General features: G+C 41.0%; 1 protein-coding gene and 1 pseudogene across 3 annotated transcripts in view; both read left to right on the forward strand.

The window, feature by feature from the left end:
- LOC145416658 (paralithocin 2-like) overlaps window positions 1–20358 on the forward strand; it is a 57168-nt gene that overhangs the window by 30437 nt on the left and 6373 nt on the right. For both annotated transcript variants that reach the window (XM_080285592.1, XM_080285591.1), the window contains exon 3: window positions 14607–14720. In XM_080285592.1, the coding sequence (XP_080141718.1) occupies window positions 14607–14720 (114 nt within the window). The remainder of the gene's footprint in view (window positions 1–14606; window positions 14721–20358) is intronic.
- LOC145416634 (paralithocin 2 pseudogene) lies at window positions 774–13077 on the forward strand (annotated as a pseudogene). Its single transcript, XR_013900312.1, has 4 exons — window positions 774–800; window positions 6800–6881; window positions 9591–9711; window positions 13054–13077. The product of XR_013900312.1 is annotated as a paralithocin 2 pseudogene (transcript).

Genomic DNA, 20358 nt, shown 5'->3' on the forward strand with positions numbered 1-20358 from the left:
TATTCACAAACCTCAAAGCTTTAGACCCACAAAATGTACTGATGAAAACTGTCCCATCTATTGCCTCATTAGCGGCTCATTTCGCAAACCTGGTGCCTGAAAATGACAAACAAGATAGACAGTGAGTGGCGTTTACTCAGAAACACAGAACTGAATGTAATACATGATATTAGTGCTTACAAATTCTGGCAAAAAATTGGCGACTTGAATAAAAGGTGATGATACACCATTATTTCCACTTCTTGGAAAATTAATGAAAAAATTGCCGTGTTTGCCTCATTCCAGTGCAAGTGTTCGAAGGGTGTTTTCTAAAGTGGACCTAATGAAAACCAAAGTTAGAAATTCACTGAACACAGAAGCATTAAATGGAATGTTTCATGCCAAGAACACTTGAAACTTCATCAGCTTACAACTTTGAAACAACACCATTCCACTTGGAGCTTATGACAGCTGACATGTATAAAACGAGTGATTTTCAGCAGGAATAGCTGTTTTTTAAGGTATGTAATGAACAATAAGAGTTTACATTGATGATAAGATTATAATAGTGTATATACCGGTATAAATATAAATATATATATATATATCTAAATATATATATATATATATATATATATATATATATATATATATATATATATATCAACATAAAGGTAACAGGGAAATAAAGGACTAAACAGGGAAATTTTGTAGGTGAATCTAGGGAACTTCTGGCAGCTTTATCTGGCAGCACTGGTGTGAGACCGTCATCAGTGCCACGGAAACAGCGGGAAGGTGTACATCGCTCTCTTATAGTCCAGGTATTTATTGGCATCGTTCTTTTCTCGAGAGCAAGATGTAAATTTTTATAAAGTATAGCCAATTGTTAACGACAAATATAGCTTCCGGAGTACATAATTTTCCTCAAGGTACAACACGCGAATGTCGATTTACAGATCTAGTTTCTATTTCTGCCCAATATATGAAGTGAGTGGGGTAAAGGGATAATGCCGAAAGCTACCGTGGTCAACCTAGGAATTGGACTCAGGATTTTTCAGCTGTGGGCCATGTTTATGCTAGTGCACCACCACCACCACCCCTTCGCACCCGCGATATCACACACACACACACACACACACACACACACATATATATATATATATATATATATATATATATATATATATAAAGCAATGACGGTGATAGTTGCGATAATATACTCGGCGAGCAACTATAAGATCCAAAAGTTCGATTTCCGGGTGAACCACAAGGTCTTTGGATGAAATGGTATTTATGTTTACAGTGGAAAGAACAACTGATTATTTTCTTTTTTTCTTTTCTTTGTTAATTTCCTGGCAGACCACGATATGTTCGGATTATATCATATTTACTGTAGTTCTCCCTGTTCCTTTCGTACAACTAAAAACAGGGAACAGAATGCTAAACGACGGTTGAGTGTCGTACTCAAGATGGATTCCTTGGGTCGTATTCTTGTCAGGGTAGAAAGCTCAGTAGCACATCTGACACAGTCTGGCAGTATTTTTTTTTTTTTCATATGTTATTTATTCAAACTATGTCCATATGAGAATGGCATAAATTACAAGAGAATATTCCCTCGATACATCCGATGCCGTTAGTTCATTTTTACAGTTTCCTTAATACCACCAGACGTTGTTTTACAGATATGAAGAGACTACGAAACTGGAGAGCTTTGATGTAACCATTAAAAACTTCCTAGTAAAAAAATCTTTCGCAGTTACCAAAACTGAAAAGAATAAGACGTTTCCGTGGTCAAAGATTGTAAGTCCAATGTTCATTCGTACTTCCTTTCATTCACTTTAGCCTGCTGACATTTTCGTCCTTTTGAAAGTTACTTCACTTACTTTGATGACTGAATAAGACAATATTATGGCACCATAATTCTTTCCATAATGCTTCTTCGTGACTAGCACCATACTTTAGTATTAATCTCTTATTAAAGCGGAGAATTCATGATGGAGAGAGGGTAGTTATACATTTTGTTAAAATGAGTTGAGCGTTATTGTTCCTTAAAAAAAAAAAAAAAAAAAAAAAAAAAAAAAAAAAGTAATGCCTTTGAGCATCTTGGGCTCACAGAACGAGTTTCCACACTGGCCAACACGTTTGAACCTTGCTGGTCCTGTTGCAACATCTGCTTAACTTTGGTGCAGTTTTAAGACCTTTTATTAGAGTTAATGACCCACGAGTGACGCTTAATTCAGATTTTGTAAATAATTAGGAACATCAGAGCTTCCACTTTGTCACACAGTTTTTCTTGTTTTATTGTTCGCTGTTCTTCACTGCATTTGTTTTCCTCCCTTCTACCTGCCTACCTGCTCTTCATCATACATACCTTGTCAACTCTCCATTCCGTTCTTCCTTGCTGTTTTCTTGTATCCTTGTCTTCCCTCCTATCAAAGTTTTACTTTGCCAGCTAGGGGAATTGTTGATCTATGATGGATTGACTCAGACATATGGACTATTTTCTTCCCTCCCTCTCTGCCTATTTAACTTATTTGCCTCCGGTTGGGCTAAACCTAGCTTATAATACATTCATTTTTTTTTTTTTTCACCTTGTCTTCTTGGATCTTATTCTCCTCTTCATACATCCTCCTTTCTTCCTAGCTCATTGTCCTTCCATCCTGCTGAACCTACCTTCCTAATTTATTTCTATCAATCCTGGGCAGTGTTTTACCCATTCATCTTTCTTTTACATCTGTCCCCCTACCCCCTGTCAGTTCACTGCTTACCAATCTTCCATTTTATCGAGAGTGTTGGCCTTGTTAGTGAGTCCGGAAATACAGCAGTGTGTGACTGAATGGAAGGAGATGTCATCGAGACTGATGTGGGTGAAAGCGAATCTTGAACGTGAGTTGTGGATGTTTGTGAGTGCATTTGGGCCTGGTAGTGAAAGGGATGAGGAAGAGAGGGAGTATTTCTGGAATGATGTTGATGAGTGTCTGTAGAGTTTTGGAGCGAATGTGAATGTGGTAATGATGGGAGATCTGAATGGTAGAGTGGGAAATGTAGCATTTGAAGGTGTAGTTGGTATCATTGGTATGCCCAGAAGAAATGAAAATGGGGAACGAATGATAGGGATGTGCGTTGAGCGAGAGATGGTGATTGGAAATACGCTGTGTGAGAAGAAAGATATTTGTAAGTATACATGGGTGAGACAGGAGGGTGGAAGGGTTGTTGAAAGAGCTTTGATGGATTATGTGGTTGTGTCCAGGAATGTAATAGGAAGATTGTTGGATGTGAGAGTTCTGAGAGGGGAGGGTGGAGGTATGTCTGACCACTAACTGGTGGAAGGTAAAGAGTAGGTAAGAGATGGGTGAGAGCTAGGAGGGTTAGGTGTGGCATGGAGGTTTTGAAAGTGAGTGAGTTGGATAAAAGAGAGAAAATCATAGAGTATCAGGAGAAATTGAAAGATGAGTGGAATGCAGTGAAAGATCAGGAAAATGGCAGTGTGGAGGAGGAATGGCAGTTGTTTAAGAGTGCTGTGGTGGGGCATGCAGAAGAGATGTGTGGTGTGAGACGTGTGGGTGGTGGTATAAGAAAAGGAAGTGAATGGTGGTGCAAAGAAGTAAGTATGGCTGTAGCTGAGAAGAGACGTGCATATGAAGTGTGGCTGCAGAGGAAGCATGAGGTGTCATATGAGAGGTATAAGGAAAAGAGGAATAGGGGGAGAAGGGCTGTGCGTGATGTTAAAGTGGCAGCAGATGAGAGGTGGGGTAGGCGGCTGACTGAGAATTTTCAACAGAATAAGAAAATGTTCTGGAAGGAGGTGAAAAGGGTGCGAAAGGGAGAGTCTGGGAAGGAAGAGCGAGTAAAAGCAGAGGATTGAAAGATGTTAAATGAGTTGGATGCAGTAAGGAAGAGATGGGCAGAGTATTTTGAAAGACTGTTAAATGCAGATGAGGAAGGGGCAGCTGAGATTGTGGTTGATGGAAGGGTGCAAGGAAAAAATGTGTTAGGAGACTTGAATGATTCCTCGATCACGAAGGAGGAAGTGGAGAAGGCAGTAAAGGAGATGAAAACAGGGAAAGCTGTAGGTATGGGTGGATGTGCTGTGGAATGCCTGAAGGGTGGTGGAGTGACTATTGTTGACTGGTTAGTAAGATTGTTGAAAGTGTGCTTTGTGAAAGGTATGGTGCCAGTTAACTGGGCAAGTGCTTGTGTGGTCCCATTGTATAAAGGCAAGGGTAATAAGTATGAATGTACTAGCTTTAAAGGTATAAATCTCTTGAGTGTTGTAGGTAAGGTGTATGGTAGAGTGTTAATTATGAGAGTTAGAGAGGGGACAGAGGGAGTGATTGGTGATGAGCAGTGTGGCTTTAGGAGAGGGAGAGGATGCGTGGATTAGGTGTTTGCGGTGAGACAAGTGTGTGAAAAGTATTTAACGAAAGGCAAGGATGTGTTTTGGGCACTCATGGATTTAGAGAAAGCGTATGATAGAATTGATAGGGAGGCTTTTTGGACTGTTTTAAGATTGTATGGACTTGATGGTAGATTACTAAAAGGGGTTAAGAGTTTTTATGTAAATAGTAGAGCGTGTGTAAGAGTGGGAAATGCTGTGAGTGATTGGTTTCCTGTGAGAGTGGGGTTGCGACAGAGATGTGTGATGTCGTCTTGGTTGTTTAATATTAATATGGATGGTGTTGTAAGGGAGGTGAATGCAAGAGTTTTAGGTGGAGGTCTGAGTCTGGTGAATGTTGATGGTGAAGAGTGGAATCTGAAGCAGCTGCTGTTTGCAGATGATACTGCACTGGTGGATGATTCAGAGGAGAGATTGAGACAGTTGGTAGAGGAGTTTGGAAGGGAGTGTGAAAGGAAGAAATTGAAAGTAAATGAGAATAAGAGTAGAGTGATGAAGTGTACGAGGTGGGTAGATGGTAAGGGGATGAATATAGTTTTGAATGGTGAGTTGCTTGAGGAGGTAGAGTGTTTTAAATATTTAGGGTCACATGTTGCTGTGGATGGAAGAATAGATGCAGAAGTGAAGTTTAGAATGAATGAAGTAGGAAAGGTGCTGGGAGGAATGAAAAAGGTGTTTAGATGTCATTCGCTTAGAATAGATGTAAAGAGAAGGCTGTATGAGGGTGTTGTGATACCGACTGCGATATATGGAGCTGAAACATGGAATATGGGTGTAGCAGAGAGGAAAAGTTTGAATGTAGTGGAGATGAGGTGTCTGAGGAGTATGTGTGGAGTGATGTGTATGGATCGAGTATGAAATGATGATGTACAAAGGAGAACCGGAGTTGTTTGAGAGATGGCTGATAGAGTTGAGCAGAGGGTGTTGCGATGGTTTGGGCATATGGAGAGAATGGATAATGAGCGATTGGTGAAAAAGATAACTAGATTTGATGTGAGAGGTGTAAGGCTGAGAGGGAGACCACGAATAGGATGGATGGAGAGTGTGAAGAGAGCACTGGATGTGAGAGGGATGTCTGTTGAGCAAGGAAGACTGGCTGTGCATGACAGAAATAAATGGAGAGAAATTGTGAATGAATAAATGATGATGCAGCCCTGAGGGGATATTCTCCCGCATTTGGTCTGATCAGCTAGTCAGGTCAGGTGTGGGTAAGGGGATGGGTTTATTATGATGTGGCGGGGGTAAACCAGCTCTGCTGTCGGGACCTGCTGCGGATGTCACTGATTGCACTGCACAATTGACCCTTGTGCGGTGTGGTGAAGTGAGGATCTGTCCCTTCTCCCCTTTAGGGCTAAGATACGAATGAATGTGTTTGAATGGATGAGTAAATGGGGAGTGTGTCGTCCTGTTTCGGCTACTTCCCTTTCCTTGGGGGAAGTAGCCTAGGTATATAGATACAGATAGATAGTTTTCCTCTTTCCTTGTATTTTAACCTCCTCCCATCTTTGTTCTTGTCTATCTTACCATCCAACTTGTCTGCGTAGCTTACGTACTCTCCTGGTTAACTGTTTGGCTCCAATCCCCGTTTTCTTCGCTCTTTACCGCCTCGTTCTTTTGCTTCTCCAGTTCACTTAATTCTTGTTTATCCCACTTTTTTAGCTACATTCATCCTGCCTGTCTAGCCTTCCATTCATATTGCCTGCCAATGACCTATTCCTTCCATTCTGCCAGCCTAGCACTTACCTTTCCTTTTCTTCCTCCCTACCAAAACAGTATACTTTTTTGAATGCCTTCCATTATCCTGCTTGCCTATTTTTCCCACTGTCTTCTTTCTTTCACATTTGCCTACTTTTCTTCCCTTCTGCTTGACAGCCTATCCTAATTTCCCCTTCCTTGATGCCACCATAGTCTACCTTCCTAATTTTATCCACATTCCAATCAGACGTCTTCTGAAAGCTGAATAACATTGCTTGTAGCGAGAATAAAATAAAAAAGGAAGGTGCAATAAGGAATGGCTCAAGCTTTTCTCTGCGCTTTAGCCTTTTTGTCCTTACCATATCCCTACCACTCTATTTAACTATGGAGAATCTGTGACATTGGAGAGGTTCGAAATAATCTTCATTAATCCTTCAACAGGAGGATCATTTCAATATTACTTTTATTTCTACCAGACAGATTTATTAAGCTTGTACGAGTTCCAGATGTAGTGAACAGGGTTATTAAAGGATTTGCCTAACCTTTTCAGTTCGAAAAGTTTAACATTATCGTTTGGTGATAAATATAAAAAAGTACCTCCTAATGAAAGTTTCAAGATCTTCCGCTGAGGATGAATCCAACTAATAAAAATGGTTGCCAAGTATGAGCAAAATATCTTTAAAAAGTCATGTTACTAATGTGCCTAAGTGACAGTATTTTGTGTTTCAGACTGTGCTGCGGTGACAATGGTTGGGGCTCGCTTTGTGCTGGTGTTGTTAGTGGTGGCGGTGGCTGTACCTTATCTGACAGCGTGAGTCTCTCTCTCTCTCTCTCTATCTATCTCTTAATACACTAAACGCTCGGGATTACATTGCATGTCTCAATGTGTGTGTGTCTGTGTGTGTGTGAAAAGCATAACTCAAACGCTTCTGATCGATTTTGAATCCAAATTGGTGTAAGGGTTGAGGGTTAGACAAGAGGTTGACCTTTTTTGTGAGACATTTAAGTCGGTCAAGGTCACATTAAAGAGTCACCTTAAAAGTTTTCATTCGTAATTGGTGAAAGCGTTGAAGGGAAGGCAAGGCTATACAGTAGAGACCGAACAGGATTATAGAACCATTAGTCATAGAGCAAGGTGAAAGGCTCGACCATGTGGGTCAAACCGTTCTCAGTCGACTGGGAGCGATTTTGAAAGCATTACGTCAAAAGTCATATATACACAGTAACATCAGCTTAAGCAGTTTTCATCTAATGTGGACCAAACTTGGGACTGTGACTGTGGACCAAGAAAGGATGCAGTGGAACAAAAGTATCCGGGGCCAGAATGCTAATCGTCCACCAAAACATGGTGGCTAAGGTCCAAGCAATCCTCAAAACAATTTTGAAGAAAAGTAGTAAAACTCAAAGCAATTTAATCATTGAGCATCAAAATAAAGCCATTCCATATTAAAAATATATATGGCGGCGAGCATATTAAAAAAATATATATATCGCGGTCAGCATTGGGCCATCTTTGGTCAAATTCTCGTCAAAAGTAATAGACTTCTGCACATCCCCAGAGTTCCTATTTCCTGAAGGTTTGCTGAAATTTTATTGACAACTTTTATGAAATATTTTACCAACACACACACACACACACACACACACACACACACACACACACACACACACACACACATTGACAAGAACACTATTGCCTCAGCGGGACGACAATGATTTTATTTTGAGATTACTCGGTGGAGCGTAAGGTCATTGCTCAAAGTCAAATATTTGTCCCTGAGGTCGTTTATATCATTTTTTTTTTTATTTATTTATTTTTTTTTCTCCAACCCTGGGCATAGACTTCACAGCCTGCTACCAAGGCCCAGTAGTCCTCCTACATACCATACACCTCTTTATGTCACCACTTCGGCGCTAACACCCACCATCTATACTCAATACATGCTAGGGCTGTCTCATACAGGACAAATACTTTTTTCATCTTATTCTGCTTAAGCTTGCAATGTGTTAAGGATCACTTCCATTAACACAGTTGATAATTCTGCTTATATGCCCTTCTCTGGATCCTATCCACACCATTGATTATCAGAAAATAAGATGACGTCACTATGATGATGATGATATTGAAGACTGCAGTGATGATGAAATTGTAGTGGTGGTGTCCATGATGGTAATGAAGAAAGTGTACAATTGATTGTATAAAGTTTCCTTTGTCCTGCAGTCAACTGACTTATGTGAAAATTAGTGAGGAATTAGATAATGATGATGATGAATGTAAATAAATATCCTATTGGTGTACAGCACAGCTGTGTATCGACGCATAATATCACTGTTTATAACCATCCATTCATCTCTCTCTCTCTCTCTCTCTCTCTCTTTGTAGATAGATAGATAGATACGCAGATAAAGATAGGTAGTTAAATACATGGATAAATATAGATAGATATATTTGTCTACTTACCTATATCTATTTATCTATCTGTTTATCTGCCTATCTGTCTATATCTATCTGTATGTAGCCTATATCTATGCGTTTAGCCTATGTATCTATCTATTTATCTTTCTATATGTTATAGGTTTAAGGAAAAGCTTCTTTTTATGTAACTTTATGATGATGTTGTGGAAATACTGATATTATTTTCTTTGGACAAGATTTTAGAGGCTGCAGCAGCTGATGCTGCTGATGGTGATGGTGATGGCTATGATGATAATGATGAACGCTATGATTATGATAATGAACATATTTTGCAAATTGTTTTTCCATCCTCTTCTGTCTTTCTTTCCCTCATTCTTTCCTCGTCCTTCTGCCTGCTGGTGACTTTACAATCCCTGTTCTGTCTTTTTTTCCTTCATTCTTTCCTTTTCCTTTTGCCTGTGGGTAACTGTATACTGACTGGCAAGCCAAACTGTCTTCTATACACCAGGAAATCATTTACTAAGTCACGGGGTAACAATATAACCAAATTTTGGCGCCTGGTGATTTAGTGGGTAATTACGGCGCTCCAATCGGATTGAGCCAGTGAAGGTTTATATCTAAGTAGTGATTGGGGTTTATTGCACACGTAATGCCACTCAGGGATGAGTGAGACTGGCCATGTTCTTCTTAAATGTCAGGACCAACTTGCCTAACCCCGGGATCTGACGCTCCTCATGAAGCAACACCAGATTAGATGATGATATAAATACATACATACTTTAAAAAGTCCTCCAAACTATCTTTGCTATATATACATATGTTGAAGAATGATGAAAATACCTTGTAAAAACGGGAAACTTTATTGCATATATACTGCCTTTAAAAGTCGCAGTTATCATAGAGAAAAGGTGAAATCAATCTTGTAAAAAATCGTATGTCTCACAGACTGTTATTCATTCAGTGACCAACATCGAAAACGGTAAAAATAAGCTGGCAAAATCCTACACTGTCTTAGTCCTCTCTCCTTCTTCCAGTGGACGGTATTTGTAAAGATAAAAATAAACGTACACAAATGTTATCTCACCGCCTCTCTCCTTCATCCAGTGGGCAGGAAAAACCTGAATGTAAGCCTGCACTGGACTGTGCCGTAGTCCGCTGCGCTATACCTACCTGCCCGGTTCCTCTGTACACCCCGCCCTGCCAGTGCTGCCCCATCTGCCCCAAGGTAGGAAGAAGCACCTGATAACGACTATATGAAGATAAACGATAAACTGATGGAAGAATGGGGAGAGGAGACTCAAGAACTAGATGTAACGATAAAGCGAGTGTGCGATATAGGTGGAATAATGAAGATACGTTTATGGAAGAGGTGGAATAGTGAAAGGAGTGTTTGTGGAAGAGGTGGCATGATGAAAGGAGTAATTATGGATGAGGTGAAATTATGGAAAGTGTCCGCCACTAGGGGAGGACATGAAATGTCGAAGAGAGTGTCTGTAGAAGAGGTCTATCTATCTATCTATATACCTAGGCTGCTTCCCCCAAGGAAAGGGAGGTAGCCGAGACAGGACGACTCACTCTCCATTTACTCATCCATTCAAACACATTCATTCGCATCTTAGCCCCAAAGGGGAGAACGGACAGATCCTCACCGCACCACACCGCACAAGGGTCAACTGGGCAATGCAATCAGTGACATCCGCAGCAGGGCCCGACAGCAGAACTGGTTTACCCCTACCACATCATAACAGACCCATCCCCTTACCCGCACCTGACCTGACTAGCTGATCAGACCAAATGCGCGAGAATATCCCCTCAGGGCTGCGTCATCACTTATTCATTCACAATTTCTCTCCATTTATTTCTGTCACGCACAGCCACTCTTCCTTGCTCAACAGACATCCCTCTCGCATCCAGCGCTCTCTTCACACTGTCCATCCATCCTATTCGTGGTCTTCCTCTCAGCCTTACACCTCTCACATCAGATCTAGTTATCTTTTTCACCAATCGCTCATTATCCATTCTCTCCATATGCCCAAACCATTGCAACACCCTCTGCTCAACTCTACCAGCCATCTCCCGAACAACTCCAGTTCTCCTTCGCACTTCATCATTTCGCACCCGATCCATACGCGTCACTCTACACATACTCCTCAGACATCTCATCTCCATTACATTCAAACTTTTCCTCTCTGCTACACCCATATTCCATGTTTCAGACCCATATAATGCAGTCGGTACCACAACACCCTCATACAGCCTTCTCTTTACATCCACTCTAAGCGAACGACATTTAAACACTTTTTTCATTCCTCCCAGCACCTTTCCTACTTCATTTATTCTAAACTTCACTTCAGCATCTATTCTTCCATCCACAGCAACATGTGACCCTAGATATTTAAAACAATCTACCTCCTCAAGCAACTCACCATTCAAAACTATATTCATCCCCCTACCATCTATCAACCTCGTACACTTCATCACTTTACTCTTATTCTCATTTACTTTCAATTTCCTCCTTTCACACACCCTTCCAAACTCCTCTACTGAAGAAGAGGTGGATTGGTCAAATGAATGTGAATGGAAGGGATGTTAGAATAAAAGAGAATATGAAGTGAAATGATAAGCGCTTGAAAACATATAACTCCGCTAGCAGGATTTTCTGCACAGTTGCTTTATCTCTTCCCACCCCATTATTATGTTGGGGAAAGTAAATTAGGATGATGACGAAGATGATAATGATAATAATGATGGATATTATGATGACACTCATAGTCAACCTTTATAGCTTTTGTAGTTTCAGTTCTCTTTCATCCCAGTACTAATACTTTCTCCTTTATCCCTCTCTCCCACGGACCTACCTACAACGTCCTTATGGTACGTATTATCTAAAAGTACTTTGTGCATGAATGGGTTATTTGGTAAAATACTTGGTAACCTGGAAATTCTATGCTTTGTTAAACACAGAACCGAAAGAACTTGAGTGTAAAATACCTATATATTTAGATTATAATTTTAAAACACCAGTATATAACGCTTCACTATCTGAGATTCATAGTAAGTTATAATCTGAACTGTGCAATACAAACCCTGACAGACTTCACACTGCTGCAGCTCAATTTGTTCTTGTCTTATCCTGCCACAACACATAACTGCTGGAATTCACGTTAACACAACTCACACCACGGCACCTCACAGTGCCACACTTGACACATAATCAACACTGCCGTACCTCACACTCCAACCCCACACTGCCACACCTGATAATGGTTAATCTGATTCTGCCACACCTAACACTGTTAAAGCCAACACTGTCATACTTCATACTGCTACAACTCATACTCTCAACCTTCACTCTACCACACTTCACAAACACGTCAATGTAATGCCACACAAGTCATACCACACACTGCCAAACCACATACCGTACTGTCAAGCCAAACACTGCCGTGCATCACACTACAGCACCTCACACTGATCACTTCCCAAAATGGACACACCCCACAGTGCCCAGAGATCACACTACGCACATTGCACACTACTACAACCCTCCCTTCCCTCACCCTACACTGTCGGCACACTCCATATCGACAAATTGTCGCACCTCACAATGCCCCACACCATATTACCACGTCGCACTCAGTCATACCACACCCCACACTGTCACATCTTGCATAATCATACTTCACACTGTTACATCTTACTGCCAAATCTCACATTCCAGCACATCACACTGCCATGTATAAAACTGTTACACCCTCCATACATGTCTTACAAAGCCACACATCACGTTACCAAACTTCACACTCTTTGCCTGAATCTCCCTCCCCTAACTTAACCATACCTAAGACAGTCACACCTCATTCTCCCACAATAAATATTGTTACATCCTATACATAACTTGCGCTACCACACCTCACACTGCTTGCTCTGCTGTGATTAACACACACACACACACACACACACACACACACACACACACACACACACACACACACAAATTGACAAAAACACTATCGCCTCAGCGGGACGACAATGATTCTATTTTGAGATTACTCGGTGGAGCGTAAAGGTCATTGCTCAAAGTCAAATATTTGTCCGTGAGGCCGATTATATCATTTGTGTGTGTATTTTTTTTTCTCCAACTCTGGGCATAGGCTTCACAGCCTCCTACCAAGGCCCAGTTGTCCTCCTACATACCATACACCTCTATATGTCACCACTTCAGCGCTAACACCCACCATCTATACTTAATACATGCTAGGGTTGTCTCATACAGGACAAATTCTTTTTTCATCTTTTCCGGCTCAGCCGTGTAATGTGTTAGGTTCTTCCAATTGGATTACTTCCATTACCACAGTTGAAAATTCCGCTTATATGCCCTTCTCTGGATCCTATCCACACCATTAATTATCAGAGAATAAGATTATGACACTATGATGGAGACGATGCTGTTGATGACGATAATGATAATGAAGACTGCAATGACGATGAAATTGTGGTGGTGGTGTCCATGATGGTAATGACGAATGTGTACAATTGATTGTATAAAGCTTGCTATGTCCTGCAGTCAACTGACTTCTATGAAAATTAGTGAGGAATTAGATAATGATGATGATGAACGGAAATAAATATCCTATTAGTGTAAAGCATAGCTGTGTATCGACGCATAATATCACTGTTTATAACCATCCATTCATCTCTCTCTCTCGCTCTCTCTCTCTCTCTCTCTCTCTCTCTCTCTCTCTCTCTCTCTCTCTAGATAGATAGATAGATACGCAGATAAAGACAGGTAGATAAATACATGGATAAATATGGATAGATATATTTGTTTACTTATCTATATCTATCTATCTGTTAATCTACCTATCTGTCTATATCTATCTGTATGTAGCCTATATCTATGCGTTTAGCCTATGTATCTATCTATTTATCTTTCTATATGTCATAGGTTTAAGGAAAAGCTTCATTTTATGTAACTTTATGATGATGGTGGAAATAATGACATTATTTTCTTTGGGCAAGATTTTTGGGGCTGCAGCAGCTGATGCTGTTGATGGTGATGGTGATGGCTATGATGATAATGATGAACGGTATGATCATGATAATAAACATATTTTAAAAACTCATTGTAAGTGATAATAACTGTGTTATCTCCTGCATCCTTCTTTCTTTCCATCCTCTTCTGTCTTTCTTTCCTTCATTCTTTCCTCGTCCTTCTGCCTACTGGTGACTTTACACTCCCTCTGTCTTTTTTTCCTTTGTTCTTTCTTTTTCCTTCTGCCTGTAGGTGACTGTACACAGAGTGGCAAGCCGAATTGTTTCCTGTACACCAGGAAATCATTTACGACGGCACGGGGTAACAATATAAGCAAATTTTGGCGTCTGGTAGTTTAGTGGGTAATTACGGCGCTCCAATCGGATTGAGCCAGTGAAGGTTTATATCAAAGGAGTGATTGGGGTTTATTGCTCACGTAATGCCACTCAGGGATGAGTGAGACTGGCCATGCTCATCTTAAATGTCAGGACCAACTTGCCTAGCCCCGGGATCTGACGCTCCTCATGAAGCAACACCAGATTATATGATGATATAAATACACACATACTTAAAAGTTCTCCAAACTATCTTTGCTATGTAAACATATGCCGAAGAATGATGAAAATACCTTGTAAAAACGGGAAACTTTGTTGCACATATACTGCCTTTAAAAGTCGCAATTATCACAGAAAAAAGGTGAAATCAATCTAGCAAAAAATCGTATGTCTCACAGACTGTTATTCATCCAGTGACGAACATCGAAAACGGTAAAAATAAGCTAGGAAAATCCTACACTGTCTTAGGCCTCTCTCCTTCCAGTGGGGGGCGCGCGGTAGCACAGTGGTAGCGCGCCGGACTCGTAATCGGGGGATTGCGAGTTCGAGCCTCGCCTGGGCTGCCGTGCCGGGAGTGGTAGCTCGCTCCTGTAACCCTAGCGGGGATATATAGTCCAATACAGGGCTTAGCTCGGGGAAACTCCATTTCTCCCATTTTTTTCTCTCCTTCCAGTGAACTGTATTTGTAAAGATAAAAATAAATGTACACAAATTCTATCTCACCGCCTCTCTCCTTCATCCAGTGGGCAGGACATACCTGAATGTAAGCCTCCACTGGACTGTTCCGTAGTCCGCTGCGCTATACCTGCCTGCCCAGTTCCAGTGTACACCCCGCCCTGCCAGTGCTGCCCCATCTGCCCCAAGGTAGGAAGAAGCACCTGAGAACGACTATATGAAGATAAACGATAAACTGATGGAAGAATGGGGAGAGGAGACTCAAGAACTAGATGTAACGATAAAGGGAGTGTGCGATATAGGTGGAATAATGAAGATACGTTTATGGAAGAGGTGGAATAGTGAAAGGAGTGTTTGTGGAACAGGTGGTATCATGATAGAAGTAATTATGGAAGAGGTGGAATGATGGAAAGTGTATGGAGGAGATGAAATTTCGAAGGGAGTGTGGGTAGAAGAGGTGGATTGGTCAAATGAATGTGAATGGAAGGGGATTAGAATAAAACAGAATATGAAGTGAAATGATAAAGCGCTTGAAAACATGTATAACTCCGCCAGCAGGATTTTCTGCACAGTTGCTTTATCTCTTCCCAACCAATTACCATGTTGGAGAAAGTAAATAAGGATGATGACGAAGATGATAATGATAATAATGATGCATATTATGATGACAATCATAGTCACCTTTATAGCTTTTGTAGTTTCAGTTCTCATTCATCCAAGTACTAATACTTTCTCCTTTATCCCTCTCTCCCATGGACCTACCTACAACGTCCTTATGGTACGTATTATCTAATAGTACCTTGTGCATGAGTGGGTTATTTGGCAAAATACTTAGTAACTAGAAAATACTATGCTTTGTTAATCAACGAACCTAAAGAACTTGAGTGTAAAATACCTATATATTTAGATTATAATTTTAAAACACCAGTATATAACTCTTCACTAACTAAGACTCACAGTAAGTTATAATCTGAACTGCGCAATAGAAACCCTGACAGACTTCACACTGCCGCAGCTCAACATTTCTTGTCTTATACTGCCACAACACATAACTGCTGGAATTCACGTTAACACAACTCACACCACGGCACCTCACAGTGCCACACTTCACATATAATCAACACTACCGCACCTCACATTCCAACCCCACTCTGCCACATCTTCATTTCATTCATTCATTGCCAGACGCCATGTATCCCAAACGGGGTGGCCAAGGGCTTAGAGTTAATTGTTTTACAGGGAAGGGCACTAATCCTCCACCAACCCCACTGGTTAATCTGATTCTGCCACACCTAACACTGTTGAAGCCAACACTGTCATACTTCATACTGCTACAACTCATACTCTCAACCTTCACTCTACCACACTTCACAAACACGTCACTGTAATGCCACACAATGTCGTACCACACACTGACAAACCACATACCGTACTGTCAAGCCAAACACTGCCGTGCCTTACACTGCCGAACCTCACATTGCCCTCTTCAAAAAATGGACACACCCCACAGTGCCCAGAGATCACACTACGTACATCGCACACTACTACAACCCTCCCTGCCCTCACCCTACACTGTCGGCACACTCCATATCGACAAATTGTCGCACCTCACAATGCCCCACACCATATTACCACGTCGCACTAAGTCATACCACACCCCACACTGTCACATCTTGCATAATCATACTTCACACTGTTACACCTTACTGCCAAATCTCACATTCCAGCACATCACACTGCCATGTATAAAACTGTTACACCCTCCATACATGTCTTACAAAGCCACACATCACGTTACCAAACTTCACACTCTTTGCCTGAATCTGCCGCCCCTAACTTAACCATACTTAAGACAGTCAAACCTCATGCACCCACAATAAATATTGTTACATCTTATACGTAACTTGCACTACCACGCTCACACTGCTTGCTCTGCTGTGATTAACACACAGACACAGCCACAGACACACACACACACACACACACACACACACACACACACACACACACACACACACACACACACACACACACACACACACACACACACACACACACACATTGACAAAAACACTATTGCCTCAGCGGGACGACAATGATTCTATTTTGAGATTACTCGGTAGAGCGTAAGGTCATTGCTCAAAGTCAAATATTTGTCCCTGAGGCCGATTATATCATTTGTGTGTGTGTGTGTTTTTTTTTTCTCCAACTCTGGGCATAGGCTTCACAGCCTCCTACCAAGGCCCAGTTGTCCTCCTACATACCATATACCTCCATATGTCACCACTTCAGCGCTAACACCCACCATCTATACTTAATACAAGCTAGGGTTGTCTCATACAGGACAAATACTTTTTTCATCTTTTTCCGCTCAAGCGTGCAATGTGTTAGGTTCTTCCAATTGGATTACTTCCATTACCACAGTTGAAAGTTCCGCTTATATGCCCTTCTCTGGATCCTATCCACACCATTAATTATCATAAAATAAGATGATGACACTATGATGGTAACGATGCTGTTGATGACGATAATGATAATGAAGACTGCAATGATGATGAAATTGTGGTGGTGGTGTCCATGATGGTAATGAAGAAAGTGTACCATTGATTGTATAAAGCTTCCTATGTCCTGCAGTTAACTGACATCTGTGAAAATTAGTGAGGAATTAGATAATGATGATGATGAATGTAAATAAATATCCTATTGGTGTACAGCATAGCTGTGTATCGACGCATAATATCACTCAGTTTATAACCATCCATTCATCTCTCTCTCTCTCTCTCTCTCTCTCTCTCTCTCTGTCTTTAGATAGATAGATAGATACGCAGATAAACACAGGCAGATAAATACATGGATACATATGGATAGATATATTTGTCTACTTATCTATATCTATTTATCTATCTGGTTATCTACCAATCTGTCTATATCTATCTGTATGTAGTCTATATCTATGCCTTTAGCCTATGTATCTATCTATTTATCTTTCTATATGTTATAGGTTTAAGGAAAAGCTTCATTTTATGTAACTTTATGATGATGATGGTGGAAATAATGACATTATTTTCTTTGGGCAAGATTTTTGGGGCTGCAGCAGCTGATGCTGCTGATGGTGATGATGATGGCTATGATGATAATGATGAACGGTATGATCATGATAATAAACATATTTTAAAAACTCATTGTAAGTGATAATAACTGTGTTATCTCCTGCATCCTTCTTTCTTTCCATCCTCTTCTGTCTTTCTTTCCCTCATTCTTTCCTCGTCCTTCTGCCTACTGGTGACTTTACACTCCCTCTTCTGTCTTTTTTTCCTTCATTCTTTCCTTTTCCTTCTGCCTGTAGGTGACTGTACACAGAGTGGCAAGCCGAATTGTTTCCTGTACACCAGGAAATCATTTACGACGGCAAGGGGTAACAATATAAGCAAATTTTGGCGCCTGGTAGTTTAGTGGGTAATTTCGGGGCTCAGATCGGATTGAGCCAGTGAAGGTTTATGTCAAAGGAGTGATTGGGGTTTATTGCTCACGTAATGCCACTCAGGGATAAGACTGGCCATGCTCATCTTAAATGTCAGGACCAACTTGCCTAGCCCCGGGATCTGACGCTCCTCATGAAGCAACACCAGATTATATGATGATATAAATACACACATACTTAAAAGTCCTCCAAACTATCTTTACTATGTAAACATATGCCGAAGAATGATGAAAATATCTTGTATAAACGGGAAACTTTGTTGCACATATACTGCCTTTAAAAGTCGCAATTATCATAGAGAAAAGGTGAAATCAATCTTGCAAAAAATCGTATGTCTCACAGACTGTTTTTCATCCAGTGACCAACATCGAAAACGGTAAAAATAAGCTGGCAAAATCCTACACTGTCTTAGTCCTCAATCCTTCTTCCAGTGAACGGTATTTGTAAAGATAAAAATAAACGTACACAAATTATATCTCACTGCCCTCCTCTCCCTTCATCCAGTGGGCAGTGATATACCTGAATGTAAGCCTGCACTCCGGACTGTGCCGTAGTCCGCTGCGCTCATACCTGCCTGCCCAGTTCCCGTGTACACCCCGCCCTGCCAGTGCTGTCCCATCTGCCCCAAGGTAGGAAGAAGCACCTGAGAGCGACTATATGAAGATAAACGATAAACTGATGGAAAAATGGGGAGAGGAGACTCAAGAACTAGATGTAATGATAAAGGGAGTGTGCGATATAGGTGGAATAATGAAGATACGTTTATGGAAGAGGTGGAATAGTGAATGGAGTGTTTGTGGAACATGTGGCATCATGAAAGGAGTAATTATGGAAGAGGTGGAATGATGGAAAGTGTATGGAGGAGATGAAATGTCGAAGGGAGTGTCTGTAGATGAGGTGGATTGGTCAAATGAATGTGAATGGAAGGGGTGTTAGAATAAAAGAGAATATGAAGTGAAATGATAAGCGCTTGAAAACATATATAACTCCGCTAGCAGGATTTTCTGCACAGTTGCTTTATCTCTTCCCACCCCATTACTATGTTGGAGAAAGTAAATAAGGATGATGACGAAGATGATAATGATAATAATGATGGATATTATGATGACAATCATAGTCACCTTTATAGCTTTTGTAGTTTCAGTTCTCTTTCATGCCAGTCCTAATACTTTCTCCTTTATCCCTCTCTCCCATGGACCTACCTACAACGTCCTTATGGTACGTATTATCTAATAGTACTTAGTGCATGAGTGGGTTATTTGGCAAAATACTTAGTAACTAGGAAATACAATGCTTTGTCAGTCAACGAACCTAAAGAACTAGAGTGCAAAATACCTATTATATTTATATTATAATTTTAAAACACCAGTATATAACGCTTCATTAGCTGGGAGATTCACAGTAAGTTAAAATTTGAATCTGTGCAATAGAAACCCTGACAGACTTCACACTGCTGCAGCTCAGTTTTTCTTGTCTTATACTGCCACAACACATAACTGCTGGAATTCACGTTAACACAACTCACACCACGGCACCTCACAGTGCCACACTTCACACATAATCAACACTACCACACCTTACACTCCAACCCCACACTGCCACACCTGATAATGGTTTATCTGATTCTGCCACACCTAACACTGTTAAAGCCAACACTGTCGTACTTCATACTGCTACAACTCATACTCTCAACCTTCACTCTACCACACTTCACAAACACGTCACTGTAATGTCTCACAATGTTATACCACACACTGCCAAACCACATACCGTACTGTCAAGCCAAACACTGCCGTGCCTTACACTGCAGCACCTCACACTGCCCACTTCCCAAAATGGACACACCCCACAGTGCCTTGAGATCACACTACGCACATCGCACACTACTACAACCCTCCCTGCCCTCACCCTACACTGTCGGCACACTCCATATCGACACACTGTCGCACCTGACAATGCCCAACATCACATTACCACGTCTCACTCAGTCATACCACACCCCACACTGTCACATCTTGCATAATCAAACTTCACACTGTTACACCTTACTCCCAAATCTCACATTCCAGCACATCACACTGCCATACATAAAACTGTTACACCCTCCATACATGTCTTATAAAGCCACACTTCACGTTACCACACTTCACACACTCTGCCTGAATCTGTCTCCCCTAACTTAACCATACCTAAGACAGTCACACCTCATTCTCCCACAATAAATATTGTTACATCTTATACATAACTACCACACCTCACAATGCTTGCTCTGCTGTGATTACCCCCCCCCACACACACACACACCTAACATTGCCACATCTCACAGAGACAGCAAACCCGTACATC

Source organism: Coenobita brevimanus, chromosome 107, assembly GCF_032717465.1.
Source record: "Coenobita brevimanus isolate Jiangsu-jjx chromosome 107, ASM3271746v2, whole genome shotgun sequence".
Taxonomy (NCBI): domain Eukaryota; kingdom Metazoa; phylum Arthropoda; class Malacostraca; order Decapoda; family Coenobitidae; genus Coenobita; species Coenobita brevimanus.